Source organism: Saccopteryx leptura, chromosome 10 (genome assembly GCF_036850995.1).
Source record: "Saccopteryx leptura isolate mSacLep1 chromosome 10, mSacLep1_pri_phased_curated, whole genome shotgun sequence".
NCBI lineage: Eukaryota > Metazoa > Chordata > Mammalia > Chiroptera > Emballonuridae > Saccopteryx > Saccopteryx leptura.
In genome coordinates, this window is record NC_089512.1 from 10,103,787 (window position 1) to 10,122,921 (window position 19,135).

Here is a 19,135-nt window from a genome sequence, read left to right on the forward strand (position 1 = left end):
GAGCCCAAAGTTTGGAGAGTTTAAACACCAAAATGTTAACCTTAGATTATTTCTGTAGTGGGTTGGGGAACAGGTGACATTCATGTTCTTCTTTCTGTTTCTCCATACTGTCATCTTTCTTCCAAGCATGCATTACTGTATAATCAGTTCAAGCAATAACATGACTGCCATCTTGGAAAAGGAGATCGGTTCGTGTAAGGCTCTGTACTATGAAGTGAGAAAGAAGAAACTACATATGATCATCTCAACAGCCGATTGTCTCACAAATCGAGTGTTTGAATGCAGCAGACTCTCAGCCCTAGGCTGCGACACACAATTTACTATACTGCTCACAAAAATGAGGGGATATTTTATCTTCTCATATTCATTTTAAAATATCCCCTCATTTTTGGCCTGACCTGTGGTGGCGCAGTGGATAAAAGCATCGACCTGGAAATGCTGAGGTCGCCGGTTCGAAACCCTGCGCTTGCCTGGTCAAGGCACATATAGGAGTTGAAGCTTCCAGCTCCTCCTCCTTCTCTCTCTCTGTTTCTCTCTCTCCCTCTCTCTCTCCTCTCTAAAAATGAATAAATTTAAAAAAAAAATTAAAAAAATATATATATATCCCCTCATTTTTGTGAGCAGTATATATAGTCAAAACCCATGCTCACAGGTTTTGAAAATGATACAAAGATTGCCTGACCTGTGGTGGCGCAGTGGATAAAGCGTCAACCTGGAAACGCTGAGGTTGCCGGTTCAAAACCCTGGGCTTGCCTGGTCAAGGCACATATGGGAGTTGATGCTTCCTGCTCCTCCCCCTTTCCCTCTCTCTCTTTCTCTCTCTCCCCTCTCTATAATGAATAAATAAAATCTTAAAAAAAATACATTTATAAAAAAAAGAAAATGATACAAAGATATTAATTTCTAAAATAATAAATCTATTCAAATGCTATAGAGATGTTTACCTGACACCTATGTATTCTTATTGACCAATGTCACCCCATTAAATTTAATTTCTAAACAAAAAAATGAAATACTAAATCTAGACTGTAGACTTCAGCCCAGTGTGTTCTTCCTGCCCCTCATTTTTAAAAGCTGTCCTGAGTAAGCATTCTGAGAGCTGCAGTCTGATGTCTCTGTGGGTACCCTTTCTTGAAGAGTGCCATTAAAGTTCATGGAAGTGGACGTCTGTGCTGGGGGCACATGAGTTGTGAGTCACTTCTGAAATGACCCTTCTCCGTCCACTACATGGGAATCTTTTTTAGTTATTGAGTATTTCAGCACTGGGCGGGGAACAGAAGATTGGAGGCATGGGCCCTGGCCAGTTGGCTCAGTGATAGATCGTCGGCCTGGCGTGCAGGAGTCCCGGGTTCGATTCCCGGCCAGGGCACATAGGAGAAGCGCCCATCTGCTTCTCCACCCCTCCCCCTCTCCTTCCTCTCTGTCTCTCTCTTCCCCTCCTGCAGCCAAGGCTCCACTGGAGCAAAGTTGGTCCCGGGCGCTGAGGATGACTCTATGGCCTCTGCCTCAGGCGCTAGAATGGCTCTGGTTGCAACAGAGCAACGCCCCAGATGGGCAGAGCATCGCCCCCTGGTGAGCATGCTGGGTGGATCCCGGTCGGGCGCATGCGGGAGTCTGTCTGACTGCCTCCCCGTTTCCAGCTTCAGAAAAATACCAAAAAAAAAAAAAAAAAAAGATTGGAGGCATGCTGGTCACTGTGACCACTCTTCCCTGCGTGTCCATCCTCAAAACCAGAGCTCTTATCAACAATTAAAAAGTGCTCGTTGGCCTGACCTGTGGTGGCGCAGTGGATAAAGCGTCGACCTGGAATGCTGAGGTCACCGGTTCAAAACCCTGGGCTGCCTGGTCAAGGCACATATGGGAGTTGATGCTTCCAGCTCCTCCCCCCTTCTCTCTCTCTGTTTCTCCTCTCTCTCTCCCTCTCCTCTCTATAAAATGAATAAATAAATTAAAAAAAAAAAAAAAGTGCTCGCACAACCTGACTCCCAGTGTCACATGGCTGTGCTGAGAAATGGAGCACTAGCCATTTCTTGGTGTAGAATTAAACCGCCATCTCTCAGGTGGCCAAGGCATGTGTATTTCTTAAAGGTCCTCCAGGTGAGTCTGGTGTGGAACCAGAGCTGAGAACCGCTGTCTTAACAAGGTTAAGTGATTCCATGAGAGCTCGAAACCAGCAGAAGCCACTCCGTGTGGCCCTGGGCACACAGGCGGTGTAGATGGAAAGTTATAGGCCAGCCTTTTTAAAAGAGGTGATTTGATCTAAACAAGGAAATTTGCAAGAGCTCCTAAAAATAGGTTCTGTCTTTACCGACACACAAAATCTAATTTTAGCTCTGTTCGTCACCTTGTTAGCTAACCGTGTTTTATGGGTTAGGTGGCGCAGTGCGTTGGCAAGGACGCGGGTTGAGCAAACACAGCCCGGGTTTCTGTCCCGGGATTGTGTGCGCTGTAAGCGCCACGCTCATCTCCCGGGCTCCAGGGCTGCTCTGCAAACAGGAGAGGTTTGACGTGGAGGACCTCAGAGGTCCAGCTCTGAAATTCTCCCATAATTCCATTTCAAGTTGGCAGTACTTTCAAACACCTTGCTGGAGTAGCACTGAAGATTTGCTGATTGTGATTACAGTGACCAGAATGCATCTCACCTTTCAGAGTCCCCGTGCCCCAGACAACCAAAGCCTGACTGTTCTGTTGCCCGCATTCTGTTACTCTTTCCTCTGGTTTTCCTCTTACGAACAGCAGCATTTCCCCCTTTGTTTTAAAAGTTTAGGAAACAAAGTACATCAAAGGATGTCATTAGTTGTTAGCCTTTTAAAAACCCAACATGGTGATAACACATGAGCATTAAAGCCACAGGGCGGGTAGAAATCATGCCTTGGGGTTCTAGCCATTAAGGGGCTTTTGTGTGCTGAGTGTATTCAGTGTGTTCATGGGGAAACCAGTTTTAAAAGGTAGAGCTCCTCACCGCACCCTAAAAGTTGTGCAACTGTGGCTTGCAAAGCACAGGCTCCATTGCAAAGGGCCGACCTCTGATTTCTGGGAAGGCGTGGGCAGAGACGTGCCAACTGGGCTCCACGTACTTAATCTGAAAACACAGGAGTGAGGAGGTGTCTTGGGTGTGGTTCCCTGGAAACAGAGCCTGAATGGAAAGTTTCGTTCAAGTCACTTGTCAAGAGAGGACTCTCGGAAGCACCTTAGGAAGAAGCGGGGGAAGCAGGAGACAGCAAGGGGAGAAGGAAGCAGGGATGTGGTTTCAGCTGAAGAGTAGCCCCGGGCTGATGCTGGCCTGGGGGTGGGTGGCTTCACCCAGTGGAGGTCGGGCTTTGTCGCTCCTGCGCTGAGCAGTGATTGGCTGTGGGCTGCGGCTCCCTGTTGGATGGGCAGCGAACCCCCTCAGGTTTTTCCCGTCCCACAAAGCAACCCCAGCCGGGGCACTGTGCCAGAGAAGGGGGCATCTGTGCACCGCTGGCCATCAGCACTTGGGCACGTCCGGAGGTGGGTGTGCCCACGTGGTAGCGCTCCCAGAGGCTCTCTACTAAAGAGGTAAGGAGGAGCAGTGACTGGCCTGGGAGCGTTTGTAACCAAGATTGTTTGGTGACTGTGTTTCAGACTGCATGTCAGGCCTGTGTCCTTTTGGGGAGGTGCAGCTGCAGCCCCCAATATCAGCGCTGCCCACCCTCAACCGAACTTACATCTGGGACGTCCAGGCTCACAAGAGCATCGGTCTGGAGCTGCAGTTCTCTATGCCTCGCCTGAGGCAGGTCGGGCCGGGGGACAGCTGTCCAGACGGGGTCACCCACTCCATCAGCGGCCGCATCGATGCCACCTCAGTCAGGATCGGGACCTTCTGCAGCAACGGCACCGTGTCCCGGATCAAGATGCAAGAGGGTGTCAAAATGGCCTTACACCTGCCGTGGTTCAACGACAGAAACGTCTCTGGCTTCAGCATCGCAAACCGGTCTTCCATAAAACGTGAGTATGCGACAGCCTCCCGCTATTTGCTGAGGTCAAAAACATGCAAAACCACCACTGGGCCAGGTCAGAAAGGGTCAGGGGTTGGCAATTTCGTGGGATTCGACTTGAATACCTGAAAAGGAGCTCCTAATCTTCTGTAAGCGACATAGGCCACTCATGTCTGGTGTGAAGCCACCCTTCTCTATTAGCCCGGGTGGTGACTCTTTCTCTTTGTCCTTTGCACGTGGGAGGTTTGTTTTCAAGAAACAAAGTGGTGTTGGCTCCGCAGACCTACCGTGATCACTCCATTTCTCATTTCTTTGTCCCGTCTTCTCTCTATTTTACATTTTCTCTAATGGTGTCAGGGGTATGCTGGAGCTGGTCACACTGGCTCACAAGAGCTGACTGCTAAATGTGCGTGAAGTTTGTGAGCTGATGTCAAACAGAACCATTTGTAAAAATAAAATGATATAAACTTACAAGTTTAGAAACAAAGGTCATAAACACTAAAAATTCATTGCCTCCTAATGATTTCGCTACATTTTCCTATTATCTATGCTCTTGAGGTTATTTATGCTCAAGAAATATCGTGTGCTGCTGCCCGTTTCTTCCCAAGCCCACATTCAGTCATCCCACGTTGGTAGCTTGAAATCAGCTCCGGTGGGAGTATTTACACCAAGGAAGTAGGCAGACCCTACACATTAGGACTTTTTCCCCCCCCCGCTGAGTCAGTTATTAAACATTGACTTGCGTACCACTGATGTCTCCTCCTCATACCATATCCAGAGCCGCGGCCCAGGACCTGAAAACCACCTTCCCCTCTCCTCAGCCCGCTGCCCGTCAGCCGTGGACACCCAGGACAGGGTCTAATCCCCTTGTTTGGGTTCCCCTCCCAACAGGACTGTGCATCATCGAGTCTGTGTTTGAGGGTGAAGGCTCAGCAACCCTCATGTCTGCCAACTACCCAGGCGGCTTCCCCGAGGATGAGCTCATGACGTGGCAGTTTGTCGTCCCCGCGCACCTGCGGGCCAGCGTCTCCTTCCTCCAGTTCAATGTCTCCAACTGCGAGAAGAAGGAGGAGCGGGTGGAGTACTACATCCCGGGCTCCGCCACCAACCCCGAGGTGTTTAAGCTGGCAGACAAGCAGCCCGGAAACATGGCCGGGAACTTCAACCTCTCTCTGCAGGGCTGTGATCAAGATGCCCAGAATCCGGGGATCCTCCGGCTGAAGTTTGAAGTTTTGGTCCAACGTCCACAAAATGAAAGCAGTAAGTGAGCCCACCCTTCCTTTCCCCTCCTCCTGCAGCACCTTTTTTTTTCCTCCTGGGGTAGTCAGCTTGGGGCGAGGTTCCCTTCCTGTTTGTCACCTGTGGGTTCTGGACCACTTGGACTCTGGACCCTGGAAGAGTTTCAGGAAGTTCGTTGCTAGGCAGTGAGACAGGCTGATTGACGCATGCATGCCATGTCAATCCGTTTTAACACAATTAGAAGCAAATGCAAACTTACAGTCCACGTCCTAACTTATTTTTTTTTTTTTTTTGGATTTTTCTGAAGCTGGAAATGGGGAGAGACAGTCAGACAGACTCCCGCATCGCCCGACCAGGATCCACCTGGCACGCCCACCAAGGGGCAACGCTCTGCCCCTCCAGGGCATCGCGCTGTTGTGACCAGAGCCACTCTAGCGCCTGGGGCAGAGGCCAAGGAGGCGTCCCCAGCGCCCCGGGCCATCTTTGCTCCAATGGAGCCTCGGCTGCAGGAGGGGAAGAGAGAGACAGAGAGGAAGGAGAGGGGGAGGGGTGGAGAAGCAGATGGGCGCTTCTCCTATGTGCCCTGGCTGGGAATCGAACCCGGGACTTCTGCACGCCAGGCCGATGCTCTACCACTGAGCCAACCAGCCAGGGCCCTAACTTATTTTTAATGAAGGTGTTGGAAGGTTACCTTCCGGACCCATACAACATCAGGGTGGTTAACGCTTTTGCGGACCAGCACAGAATTTCTGGTGGACCAATCCCAGTCCACAGACCGGCAGTTAGAAAACACTGTAATCTAGATATCATGTCTCGATCCTACACTGGGAGTCGGGATGTAACCACATCATCAGCAGTGATAATGGTAACTAACACTCTCTTACTGGCTGAGCGTCCCACACACCTGTGTGTGCCAAGCCCTGCGCTACGAACACCACTTATCTGTCCCAGCTAGTCCTTATTACAACCCAGTAGGCAGAGCAGGAATCATCTTCATTTACTGATGAGGAACCAAAAGGTTCAGACAGGTTATGCAACTAGCCTCACATCACACAGCAACGTCAGAAGCAGAGCAAGCTCAGAGCCCAAAGCCTGTGCCATGGACCATACTGAACCCTAGGTAGGTTGATGAGAATGAGGTGTGCTTCATTCCACACACAATTGCTAAGATGTATGAACCTAAAGAAGGAAGTCAGGGCAAGGAGTAGGGTGAGGCTAAGTGTTCAGGATACAACATTTAAGGAGGCGCCCACCATGAGGTATTCACTCTGCAGAGGCGTAAGAACAGGTCAGTCCTGGGAGCGAGTGCCTCCTTAAAATTTGCTCCCTGGGTACCTGGCCTGCCTCAGGTGAGTCCTGGTCCTGAAGGTTGTGGTGTGGATTTTGAGATAATGTACAAATGAGCTCAAAATGGTTGTTCCTGGGACTCCTCTGTGAACTGGAATCCGTGAAGGAGCAGGCTGTGACAGGTGGTCAGGACATTCCTGACACCGCTGAGGAGGGCTGATTCTCAGCCTTGTTTTCCTGGTTTACTTTTAGGAAGTAGTCAGAGCCAGGCAGAAAAATTAAGTGGGAGCATGGAGTGGCGTGCTGTTTATTTTTATAGGGCAGAGAAACATCTGACACGTGACCCTGTAGGGTTCACTCGAGGTTCCGTTAGGAGTGCCCCCGGGGACCTGACTCCACCCACATCTTGACCCCGAGATTCCTTCTAACTCACGATAACTGTGTAGAAGACGTAAGTGTGTGTGTGTGTGTCTCTCTCTCTCTCTCTCTCTCTCTCTCTCTCTCTCTCTCCACGGACACGTGTTGGGATGCCACTGTCACTGTTTATCATCGGAGTGCTGGAACAGCCATGGGAGGGTTGGGAACAGAGTGGGCTGGAGTTTCAGAAGAACAGATTTGTCTGTCACCTCAGGGTGAAGCGCTGCTGATTAATGCTGGCTTCTAAAACTAATCACCTTGTTAAACATGCTGTCACCTGCGTAGAGAAGGGCACAGCTTTAGTTCTGAGGTGATAACTGCCGTGTGGAGGTGTTTAGCCGTGTCAAGGCCTTTGTGTAAAGTAGGGCTCACATTTTTTCAGATGACTGCATGAACTTGGCCAGCAGGAATATCGTTGGGGATGAAATTAGGCTGCACTGGACTCAGTAAGAGCTCTGATTTCCGGACAGCTCCACCCTGGGGTCCTTTTAATCCTGACGTGGACCCGACATTTCAAGGAGTTGCCCAAGGCAGCCAGTACTGGGCACCCACACATTTGTCTGATCCCTTCCCTTAGTGTGTCCCTTGTCCCTTAATGTTATTTTTTATGCCTATTGTCAGAGAGATATTTTATTTTATTTTTATTTCTTTTGTGACAGAACAGAGAGAGGGATGGATAGGGACAGACAGACAGGAAGGAAGAGAGATGAGAAGGATCAATTCTTTGTTGTGAGTCCTTAGTTGTTCATTGATTGTTTTCTCATATGTGCCTTAACTTTGGGGCTACAGCAGACCGAGTGACCCCTTGCTCAAGCCAGCAACCTTGGGCTTCAATCCAGCGACCTTTGAGCTCAAGCCAGCAACCATGGGGTCATTTCTATGATCCCAAACTCAAGCCAGCGACCTCAGCATTTCAAACCTGGGTCCTCTGCATCCCAGTCTGACGCTCCATCCACTGCACCACTGCCTGGTCAGGCATCAGAAAGATATTTTAATCTTTATTTCTTGCTCTTATAACTTGCACTCACCCTACATTTATAAGGATATTCTCTCTGTTTCTATTGCGGTGATCGCTTTGAGCTATCAGTCTGACTGTATTCTTTAACTAATGGGTGAGGCCATTCTCCTGGTTCAGCCTATGGAGTAATCCATTTTTTTTCTCACTTATTTGAAATATAATGTTTATCAGAGACTAAATTATAATATCTAAGGTTTCATCTTCTGAGTCCTTCATTCCTACACTAATACCACACCGTTCTTAATTACCATTCATGGTTAGAGAATATTGATATCAGCGATGAAAAATCTCACTTGGGTGACTATTATGCAGTCATGAAGATTAATGAATATTTAAAAAGATTAGTGCGCATGAAAGCTATATGATAACTAAAACTGTATAAAATAATAAAGTAAAAGCTGAGCATAACCTTTTATATTCACTATATACTTTTAAATAGGTAAAAATATGCATGCATGAGAACAAAAACTGAAATGAATCTGGAGAAATGAAAGCAGCTGAACAAGGGTGTTAGAACTGCCGTCCACTGTTTGTCAAGTTATGGTGACGCTGCCTTAATAATAAACAATGTTTCCAACCTTCCGCAGCCATGAGAGATTCTGTGCTCATCTCTGCTCCTTCAGCGGGTTGCTGCTGACATCTCTCACGCCTGTTTTCTGTGTGTGGTTCCAGCCATAACCTACGTGGTTGACTTGAGTCATGAACGAGCCATGTCGCTCACCATCGAGCCGAGGCCCGTGAAGCTGGGCCGAAAGTTTGTCCCCGGCTGTTTTGTGTGTCTGGAGTCCCGGACCTGCGGCCCCAGGCTCACCCTGACACCCGGCTCCAAGCACAAGATCTCCTTCCTGTGTGATGACCTGACACGCCTGTGGGTGAACGTCGAGAAAACCATAAGTACGCCCCCCCTCCCCGGGTTGGTGAGCTCCTCCCGGCCGTGGGTGCCTTTCCCATCCTCCCTTATTGGCTGCGTGGGTTGTAAACAGTATGATCAGAAACGTCCTCTGCAGTGCAAGGTGAGCAAGGGTAACCAGAAAGCCAACCAGGAGGGGGAGAGGTGCCTCCTTTGGGACCAGCAGCAGCCTCAGTGGGAACATGCATCCTTCAGAAGAGCAGCGAGTGGCCTGTGTTCATGCTCATGTCTACTCCGTCCACCCTCCAGTCTCTCTCTTGTGAAACCCGCTCCTAGCCATCACCTTCCCCATCCTCGCCCCTCTGCACGTCCCCTGCATCCATGCTCCCTGCTCACCTGTCTTCTCTCATGAGAGACTCCAAGTCTTGAGATCGAGAGCTTTGGTTTGTTTTATTTTTTATCCCTTGAGCCCCGGGCAGTGCTGGACATGTGGTAGTCACGTAACAAGTGCGTGATGAATGGGGGCAGCAAAAGCAACAGTCACAGCCCTGCAGGGCCCCCCTGGTCTCTGACACGGATGCTCCCGGAGTCCCGCAGGTACACGGTCCGGGGCCACCCCGTGAGGAAGTGGCAGAGCTGGAACGCGAGCTGAGAGTTCCCGGCTCCACTCCCTGCTGTGGCCACTGCACAGCACTGCCTCCCCACAGACGGGGACACTGGGCGACAGGCCTGGGTGGAGGAAGCCTGTGCCCTGCCCACGTGGCGCTTAGCATCTAAGATGCAGACACACAAAGAACCTGAGAGAGAGTAGAAGGGGTAAAGAGAGACAGAGGCATCGCTTTGTTGTCCCACTCATCTGTGCATTCATTGGTTGATTCTTGTGTGTGCCCTGCCCAGCAATTGAACCTGCCACCTCCACATGCTGGGACGATGCTCTAACCAACTGAGCTACCTGGCCAGGGCCAGAAAGAGAGATTTTTAACCCTAAAGACTCACCAGAAGTTGGTCTGCCAGTTTAGGAAGAATAAGAGAGAGCAGGAGGGGAAGTGTAAGGCCAGGAGCCGCCATTGTGGCCATTCACATGCAGGTTCACATTAGATTCGAACAGACGGTAATGACACAACGGAGCCACAAACTGGTGGGCCATTAGCTTTAATCCTAGCTTGCACCCGGCGGGCAAGTAAAACACACACTGGGCTCCAAGACCCACTCATTCAGCGCTCACAAAGCTACTGACTTATCCGAGTTTCCTAGAATCAAAGGTTTCTAGCTCACCAGACTTATTCACCTCTGTTCCCCATCTCCTTCTCTCTGCACAAACTGGCTTCTCACTCAGCACTCCACCATCTTGGCTGCTTCTCCTGGCCTCCTCCATGTGGCCTTTCACTGCTCTCCTCTCTAATGCTAATGTCAGGAACTGAGAGAGAGCAAGCTCCCGGTTGCCCCACTTTATATAGTGTAGATTTAAAACCTTTAATCCAATATACAAACAAGGAAGTCTCTGATACAAAGTCACTTATCTGAGGCACAATGAGATTCCTCAGGAGAGCTCACCATCCCACATCAAAAAGGGTGGGAAAGGCTTAGTCCTGAAACCAAGCCCCAGGCTACAAGGATCCTGCCTGCCCACAGCCCGCCCCCAACACACATTAATATCACCTGGGTGACGGGCTTCTATGTGGGCAGCGCCATCTTTAACAAAGGGAGCATAACATATTTTATCTGCCCAACAGGAAGCTAGACAGGGAGCATGAAGGAGCCAGGGTGGAGGGCGGCGGAAGAGGAAAGACGGAGGGGAAAAGCCGGAAAGCTGACGTGAGAGCTAAGAGGATGCTCTTCCCATCTCCTCCTGACCTGGGTACCACGACCCCTCTTTTCCAGGCTGCCTGGACCACTGGAATTGCCACAGGAGGTCCTACCACCTCCAGGTGCCAAGGGACATCCTCCAGCTGCCCGTGCAGCTGCATGACTTCTCCTGGAAGCTGCTGGTGCCCAAGGACAGGCTGAGCCTGGCACTGGTGCCGGCCCAGAAGCTGCAGCAGCACACGCAGGAGCGGATCTGCAACACCAGCTTCAGCTACCTGGTGGCCGGTGCCGGCCTGGGCCCGGACCTCTACTTCGGCTCCTTCTGCTCTGGGGGCGCCATCGAGAAGATCCAGGTGAAGCAGAACATCTCGGTGACCCTGCGCACCTTTGCCCCCAGCTTCCAGCAAGAAGTCTCCAGGCAGGGCCTGACCGTGTCCTTCATACCCTACTTCAAAGGTAAGGGTGTCTCTCACCCTCTTCCATCTCCGGGCCCCTTAGTCTTTCTTGTTTGGGCATTCGTCTGACTCTGCCTTTGTGATTGTCTGAATCGGCCTGGCCTGTGGTAGCGCAGTGGATAAAGCGTCGACCTGGAAATGCTGAGGTCGCCGGTTCGAAACCCTGGGCTTGCCTGGTCAAGGCACATATGGGAGTTGATGCTTCCAGCTCCTCCCCACCTTCTCTCTCTCTGTCTCTCCTCTCTCTCTCTCTGTCTCTCCCTCTCCTCTCTAAAATGAATAAAAATATATATATATATGTGATTGTCTGAATCAATTTGCCACTTGAGGAGGAGAGATAGCTGAGTGGGCTGGTTCTCGCACAAGAAATGTGCAAGGTCGTGAGTTCTAATCCTGCCCCTCACACAAGAAATGGGGAAGGTCGTGAGTTCTAATCCTGCCCCTCACGCAAGAAATGGGGAAGGTCGTGAGTTCTAATCCTGACTTCGCCATTAACCTAGCGTAGAAAATTCCAAGAGTAAGAAATAAGACCTGGTGACAGTGGGAAGCAACAGTTGATGGCAGCAAAACAGATAATCAGATTCAAGACTATTTTGGAAGCAAGGCGAGCATAAATTAGAACTACGCACATTCTCCTGAGTCCTGGATTCTTAAGGTGGTGAGATAAAAGCCCTTAGGGAGACATTTTTGTGACTCTGCCTTGAGAATCCACAGTGCGGTACAGAGAGCACCGGGAAGGCATGCTGGGAGAGAGAAGGATCTAGAACTTGAGGGTTCTGTTCTCCTGGGAGACTACATCAATCTTCAGTGTCCCAGGCAGGAAATGAGCTCTAAATCAATTATAAAACTGAACTCTAGAATGCTGCATGACTGAATTTAAAAGTCACAGTCACCACTGCAAATTGCTCAGTATGAGGAGCCGTTGTAATATTGACCAAGGGTTTTATTTGCGGTTGACTTTTGTTCTCAGAAGCATCAGTGCAGGGAGAAGAGCCTTTAGCCCTAAGATTAAGCTCAATCTAGGTTCCCAGGCATCTCCAGGGTCACCAGAGAAACTCCTTCTGGGGAGTCTTTGAAAGTCGACACCCTCATCAGTGTGGAATGTGGGAGGTTACCTCACTGAAGGTAAGGAATAGATCAGCTGACATATCTCAGTCTCTTTCTGCTTTGCAATTCCAGAACTCTTCGTAGAACTGGCCGTTTTTTAAATCTCAAAAACAGAAATTGATATATACCCGCCCCACCGTGGGGCACAGATGCACATTAGCTATGCTGAGGGCACTTCTGAAAGGGAGCTGAAATTATCACCAGGGTGGCACACTGGCTTGTTTTTCGTTTGTTTGTTTTGTTTCGTTCTTTTTTTTGTTTGTTTTTCAAAAGACGTCAGCGCCTGATATCACTGAGTCTCTAATCCTGTGCTGACCAATACAATACAGTAGCCATTGGTCACATGTGGCAATTTTGATGTAAATTAATAGTAAAAAAAAAAAAATTTCAAAATTTAGTTCCTTCAACAGCCATGTGTGGCCGAAGCCGCTCGATTGAACAGTGCAGGTAAGAACACCTCCACCACCACAGAAAGCTGTCGGACGGCACTGGTCGAGACCGTCTGTCATCACCGCCTCCACGACTTGTCCTCTCCATTCTGATTGGGCTTCTCTCCTCCCTTTCCTGCAGAGGAGGCTATTTTCACAGTGACCCCGGATATGGAGAGCAAGGTCTACCTGAGGACCCCTAACTGGGAGCGGGGCCTGCCGTCCCTCAGCTCGGTGTCCTGGAACGTCAGCGTGCCCGGCGACCGGGTGGCCTGCCTGACCTTCGTGAAGGAGCGGACCGGCCTGGCCTGCCAGACGGGGCGTGCGTTCATGATCGTCCAGGAGCAACGGAACAGGGTGGAGGAGATCTTCAACCTGGAGGAGGCGCTCCCCAAGCCAAGCTCCCGCCACCACAACTTCTGGGTCAACGTCTCCAACTGCAGCCCTGTGAGTGGCAAGCAGCTAGACCTGCTCTTCCAGGTGTCGCTTACCCCGAGGACGCTAGGTAAGGGCCTTCGGGGGTCTGTCGGGGATGGTAATGGAGAGCAACTCGGTGGCTGAGGGGGAAGACGCCAGCCTGGGAGATGAGGCAGGAAATGTATGTAGATTTGAGTCCGGGCTGCCCATGTCTCCATCAGCTATGACATCAGTAATGCTGCATAACAAAGCACCCCAGGATTCAGTGGCTTAAAAGCAGCCATTATTATTGCTCACATGTTGGCTGGGCAATTCCGGTTGGAGCTGCGTTTATCAGGGCTCCTGCACTCATGCCCCTGTGGGCAGCTGCAGGTGGGCTAGGGGCACTCTCACGTGTCTGGAGGGTCCAGCCACCATCAGCTGGGATAACTGGGCTTCCTTGGCTCTCCTCCACGTGGTCTCTGATCCTCCAGCCTTGACCTGTTCTCGTGGCCCAGGCAGAGAAATACAAGAGAGGCCAGAGGAGGCACACAGGGTCTCTTGATGCTTTGGTTAGGAATTCATACACCATTTCTGCTGTGGCATTCTTTAGGCCAGCCCACATTCAAGAGGTGGACAAACAGACTCCACCTCTTGGTGGGAGGAGCTAAAGGTTACGGTGGGAGGAGCTAAAGGTTACCTTTCAAGGAGGAAAGAGAATTAGGGCATTCTCCTCCTCAATCTACCACCTTCCTTTACTGTTACTCCCTCTCTGGCACAGGGCAAGTCTTTTCACTCCTGAGCTTCCTCCCCTGTAGAGTCGATAATAACTGCCTCATCAAAGTATCATTGGGCATGCAGCGTTGCTGATGAAAATGTGGGGGCCTGGGAGGTGTGGCAGAGATTTACATGGTGATGGCATTTTTTTTTTTATTTAGTTTGGAGAAGCATTGGACTCCGTGAAATGTTCTTGGTGGCAGGCTTCAGAGCCAAGAGAGGAGTTGGCCTTTCTTCCCAGAATTGCAGGGCCCACTGAGAGGTTCAGGCAAGGAAATGCCGGTGTGGGCCGGCAGTCTGGTGGGGCTGTATTTGCCCTTTATTCCAAGACAGTCCCAGGGCATCTCAGGGGTTGGAACCAGAAGGGATCATGGAGGCGCTTTCCCCTGGCCTCTCCCCTTCCTGGTGGTCAGGGACATTGAGTGTCCACCCAAGGCCACTCAGCTGGTTAGCAGCAAGAGAGCTGATGGGAACCAAAAGCCACACGATAAAGGCTCTCCGATGCTCCAAGGTTCGCTCCTGGGTGGTCCTCCTCTCTTACATTCACTTTCTGTCAATTATTTCTGTTCCTGTTTTCTCTTCATCTCACATTTTGTTTTCTTGTTGAACAAGCAAGAAGTCCTCGATCCCTGTTCGGTGCAGGGCTCCCGCTCTGACTTAACTTTCTCTTTCCTTCGCACATCTGTAGGGAGAGATCAGCACGAGTGACACGACCTTCTCCTAGCTCCTTCACTTCTGGCTCTCCGCTTCCCCCGCCCCCTCTGCTTCCCCCCTCTGCTCCCCGCTCCTCCGCCACAGGCCCTGGCGATTGGGAAACACACCCAGTGTAGGCCAGGAGTAACGTTTGAGTAGAGCTGGTAGGTCCTCCGGTTTGTTTGAGTTATTTAATGGCTGGGACAGTAACCATTTTGTTTGCTTGTAATTCCATGGGTCAGGGATTTGGAGGGGGCACAGCAGGGTGGCTCATCTCTGCTCTAAGCTATGTGGGCCCTCGGCCAGATGCCTTGACTGTGGGTGGCAGGGATGGCTCACCAGGAGACAGGTGTCTGGAGCCTTGATGCCCACTTTTGTCCTGGGTTCGTTGGCTTGTTTTCCTCATGGAGCCTCCGCACAGCTGGCTTGGGCTTCCTCACAGCATGGTGGTCTCAGCATAGTCAGGCTTCTCACACGGTGGCCGGTTTCCCCTCAGACAGGGAGTGCAAGAAGCTGCCACGCCTCTCACAGGTTAGGGCCAGAAGCAGCACAGCCCGTGTTCAGGAGAAAGGAGGCTCCAGTGGTGTGAGGGCAGCAGGGGCGACCGGGAGGGAAGGAACGGGCGGCCGCCGTCTCTGGAGGCCATCCGCTCAAGTTCTTCACGGGCCTAACCCCACACGTCTGTCTCCTCGTCTCCCTCCCACGTGTCTGCTCGCAGACCTGACTGTCATCCTCATCGCCGCGGTGGGAGGCGGCGTCTTGCTGCTGTTTGCCCTCGGACTCATCATTTGCTGTGTGAAGAAGAAGTAAGTGGAATTTCTCACACTGTCTTCAGCTACTCTGACGCCTCCTTAGATCACAGAGAGCTGCCGTTGATTGGGGACCTTTCTTCTGGTTTCTCACCGCCCCCAACCCCACAAAGATCAATGTTGAAGCATGTTGCCAGGTGTGAGTTATACTTGGAGGGGAGGGGGGGGGTAAAACCCCACACCTCGCAGGGGGGATAGGGAACAAAAATCCACGTGTGGGGACATTTTAGCCTGCAGCTTTTACGTGGCTGCCTCAGCAGAAGTCCCCTGTGAACCGTTGACTGTCTGCTCATTAGACTGTAAGCATCACAGGGCTGATCTTGGAGGGACAGTGGCCTTGCGGGCCCCGCCAGACCAGGCCTCCAACCTGCTCCCTCCATCACCTTGCGGCAAACAATCACACGCGGCCCCAGCTTGTTTCCGCCGGGTTCTTAAACAAACTGTCTGTTTTATGCTCGCTTATTGGACTCTAGACAAGCTCCAAGAAAAGCCAGTTCTGTGGGCGAGAGGAAGGCAGACCCAGTGAATTGACTGTCTCTCCTTCTGCCCCCTCAGGATGACGGCTTCTGTTTTATGAAAAGAAAGGCTTGACCTTTTTAGACAGGGTACATGCTGCCACCAGATTTTATCAATTCTGCTCAGAGTTCTGATTAAAACCGTGAAGGAAGGGGGAAAGCTGTTTCCCCTAGCATGATTTGACCTTCCAAAAAGCCACACACACACACACACACTATTTTTTTAATTAACTGGGGCCACGAGCAAAAACTGAAACTCCTGATGGACCGACCACGAGCCTGTCTAGAAATGTTCCTGCTGGTGGGGAAGGGCCCGCCACCAGGGAGACTCGGGGAGGGACCGCCTATCTCTGAAATGGAGAGGGGACTTTTTTTTTTTTTTTTTTTGTATTTTTCTGAAGCTGGAAACAGGGAGAGACAGTCAGACAGACTCCCGCATGTGCCCGACCAGGATCCACCCGGCACGCCCACCAGGGGCGACGCTCTACCCACCAGGGGGCGATGCTCTGCCCCTCTGGGGCATCGCTTTGCCGCGACCAGAGCCACTCTAGCGCCTGGGGCAGAGGCCAAGGAGCCATCCCCAGCGCCCGGGCCATCTTTGCTCCAATGGAGCCTTGGCTGTGGGAGAGGAAGAGAGAGACAGAGAGGAAGGGGGGGGTGGGAGTGGAGAAGCAAATGGGCGCTTCTCCTATGTGCCCTGGCCGGGAATCGAACCCGGGTCCCCCACACACCAGGCTGACGCTCTACCGCTGAGCCAACCGGCCAGGGCGAGAGAGGACTTTTAACAAAGCATCCTTTCATTGTTTCTCTCCGGAAACTTTCTTCCTTGGGGTGCATGGTCTGTCCCCCCCCCCTGCTCGATAAGAAGCAGAGCGTTAACGCTGCGCCCCAGCTTCCTCACCGGGAGGAAACTGGGCGAGAGGAGGGTCCGGCACTTGCCTCCATCTCTGAGCCGCCCCGGTTCCGGCCTGAACATCACCACTCCCGGCCTTGTCTAGAATCTAGATGATCAGGGCTTCTACCCAAGCAAGAGGGGGGTTGAGCATTCGCTACGGGAGAAGGAGTGAGAGTCGGAGAAGGTTGGCCCAGATGCAGCTGGGCTGAGACACCACCCCTTTCTGGTAGTAAAGGGGGGATCGTCAGATGTCGCCACCATTTAATACTGTGCCTCTATTGAATTGAATTCAAGGGCAGATAGCTTTAAAAGTATTCCTCTAAAGCACTCTCTACCCCCTGTTTTCCCTTGACAACGAGAGACAGAAACCGGTCCCTTTTATATATTCACTGAGGACAATAGTCTCAGGTTCAAATGCTAAGCAATTTGCGGGATGTGGGGGACCCGGTCAGAACCCTGAAGGGTCCGAGTGCCAGCAGGGATGGCAGCGGTGCCCCTCAAAGATCCTTGTCTTCCTGATTTGTCTTGATCCCTCTGTCTCGGCAGGAAAAAGAAGAACAAGGGGCCGGCTATAGGTATCTACAATGGCAACATCAATACCCAGATGCCGATGCAACCAAAAAAGTTTCAGAATGGACAGAAAGACAATGACTGCCACGTGTACGCCGTCATCGATGACACCATGGTGTACGGGCATCTGCTGCAGGATTCCAACGGGTCCTTCGTCCAGTCCGAGGTGGACACCTACCGACCCTTCCAGGGCCCCACGGGGGACTGTCCTCCCACTCCACCCCTCACCTGCTCTAGGGCCTCAACTGTCAAGTTGACCACAGAGGAGCCCCCGCCTGGCTTCAGCCCTGAGTCTGAGAGTGAGCCGTACACCTTCTCCCACCCCAGCAAGGGGGGTGGAAGCCATGGGAACACCGACGTTCCCTTGCTGGGCGCCCACGAGCCAGCAGAGGCCGGGGAATAACTCGGACCCACCCCAGAGACTTCGCATAAAGCAGGGCACGGAGACCCCCTGCAGAGTACCCCTCAGAAACCCTAAAGAAGAGGAATTAGATGGCAGGAACAGCAGGAGGTTTTTCTGGACACGCCCCGCTTCTGATTTCCAAGGGGACTCGTTCCAATGATGAGACGTTGAAAATGATGAATTCTGGTCTGGATACAAGCATCACAGCTCACGTCGTTCTAAACTCCGGGTGGATCGTAAACCAGCCCATAATGAGAGAGAAGTGCGAGCCACCCAGGACAAGTTTGCAGCAAGCCCAGGATTTGGATTTGGACTTCTTGAGGGAGGAGGGGAGAGGCATTTTTCTGCCTACCACACCTCCCCGCCACTAAAGGAGAGACTACAAAATGATCCAGCCCGCAGGTGTGTGTTTTTTAGTCAACAGAATATTTTTTAAGAATCGATTACTAACATTTAAAATGATCAAATGTTTACATAATGATCTAGATCAGGAGATCTGGCCGTGCTGGGGCTCACATTCTCACCCAGCGACAAACCTCTGCGTTGAGATGCCTTCAGCTGGGGCATCTGGTCTACCTGCCAGTTCACCACAGCGCCCACCGCTCCCCTGCTGCCTCCCACACTGAGGCTCAGTGCCTGTTGCTATTGCTCCGTTCCCCCACAGGGTTGCTTTTCTCATGAGGAAATGGAAACTTTGGGACCTCCATCTCCATCTCGTATCCAATGAGAAGACGGCCCTCGAGGCTGGTGCATGTTTCAGGGAAGTGTTTTTGCACACGGTCCACACACACACACACACACACACGCCCCATTTACTGTTCTAACCTGCCCGGCTTCTGTGGGTGTTTGCCCGTGCGGCCCCTGCTCTCACCTGGGAGGAGGCAGATTGGGTCACGGCTGGTCAGCACAGTGCCAAGTTCCCCGTGGCTGTGGTAAGGCCTGCTTTGAACAGGAGATGCCCTTCACTGAGTCCAGTGACTTCGCCTTGGAAACACGACAGGGTGGCTGCACCTCCGTGAGAAGGAGCTTTGCAGTCTCCTTAACGTTGTGTGTTCTAAGGCCTCTCGAACTCTTTCCAGAAGGAAGAGTCTGTGGGTTTGATTTTTTTTTAATTTTCATTATGCCCTCAGAAATGCCCTAGGCACCTTTCCCTTCTGGAAGGCTGGCTCCAGCCTGGCTGCCCCCGGCCCGCTGACCCGAGATGCTGACAACTCCCCCCACCCCTGCCCTCGAAGGGCCGGAGCCAGGCTGTGGCTTTCTTCCCTCGGCAGAAACCGCACCGTTATTTAAAATCGCCGTTGGAGCCCTGGGCCTCCGTTCGCCGCCTTCCCCAACCTCCTGGTCCTTCTGAGGTTCGCGGGGGGTGGCCGCTCCGCCTCCCGCCCCAGCGTGTGGCTGGCCGTCCTTGGTGCGGCTGGCACCGCACACGTCACCTTTAATGCCAAACTGCAGGCACGCGTTCTGAAGACAGGCCTCCCGGAAGGTGCCAGCCCGACGTACTCACAGCTCTT

General features: G+C 51.7%; 1 protein-coding gene across 1 annotated transcript in view; it reads left to right on the top strand.

The window, feature by feature from the left end:
- Positions 1 to 18,626, top strand: part of CDCP1 (CUB domain containing protein 1) — a 49,124-nt gene extending 30,498 nt beyond the window's left edge. Inside the window, exons 3-9 of the mRNA XM_066351260.1 lie at positions 3,607 to 3,969; positions 4,851 to 5,219; positions 8,593 to 8,814; positions 10,652 to 11,032; positions 12,709 to 13,071; positions 15,151 to 15,238; positions 17,198 to 18,626. Coding sequence (XP_066207357.1) covers positions 3,607 to 3,969; positions 4,851 to 5,219; positions 8,593 to 8,814; positions 10,652 to 11,032; positions 12,709 to 13,071; positions 15,151 to 15,238; positions 17,198 to 17,624 — 2,213 coding nt within the window. The 3' untranslated portion in view covers positions 17,625 to 18,626. The remainder of the gene's footprint in view (positions 1 to 3,606; positions 3,970 to 4,850; positions 5,220 to 8,592; positions 8,815 to 10,651; positions 11,033 to 12,708; positions 13,072 to 15,150; positions 15,239 to 17,197) is intronic.
- The last annotated feature ends 509 nt before the right edge of the window (positions 18,627 to 19,135 follow it).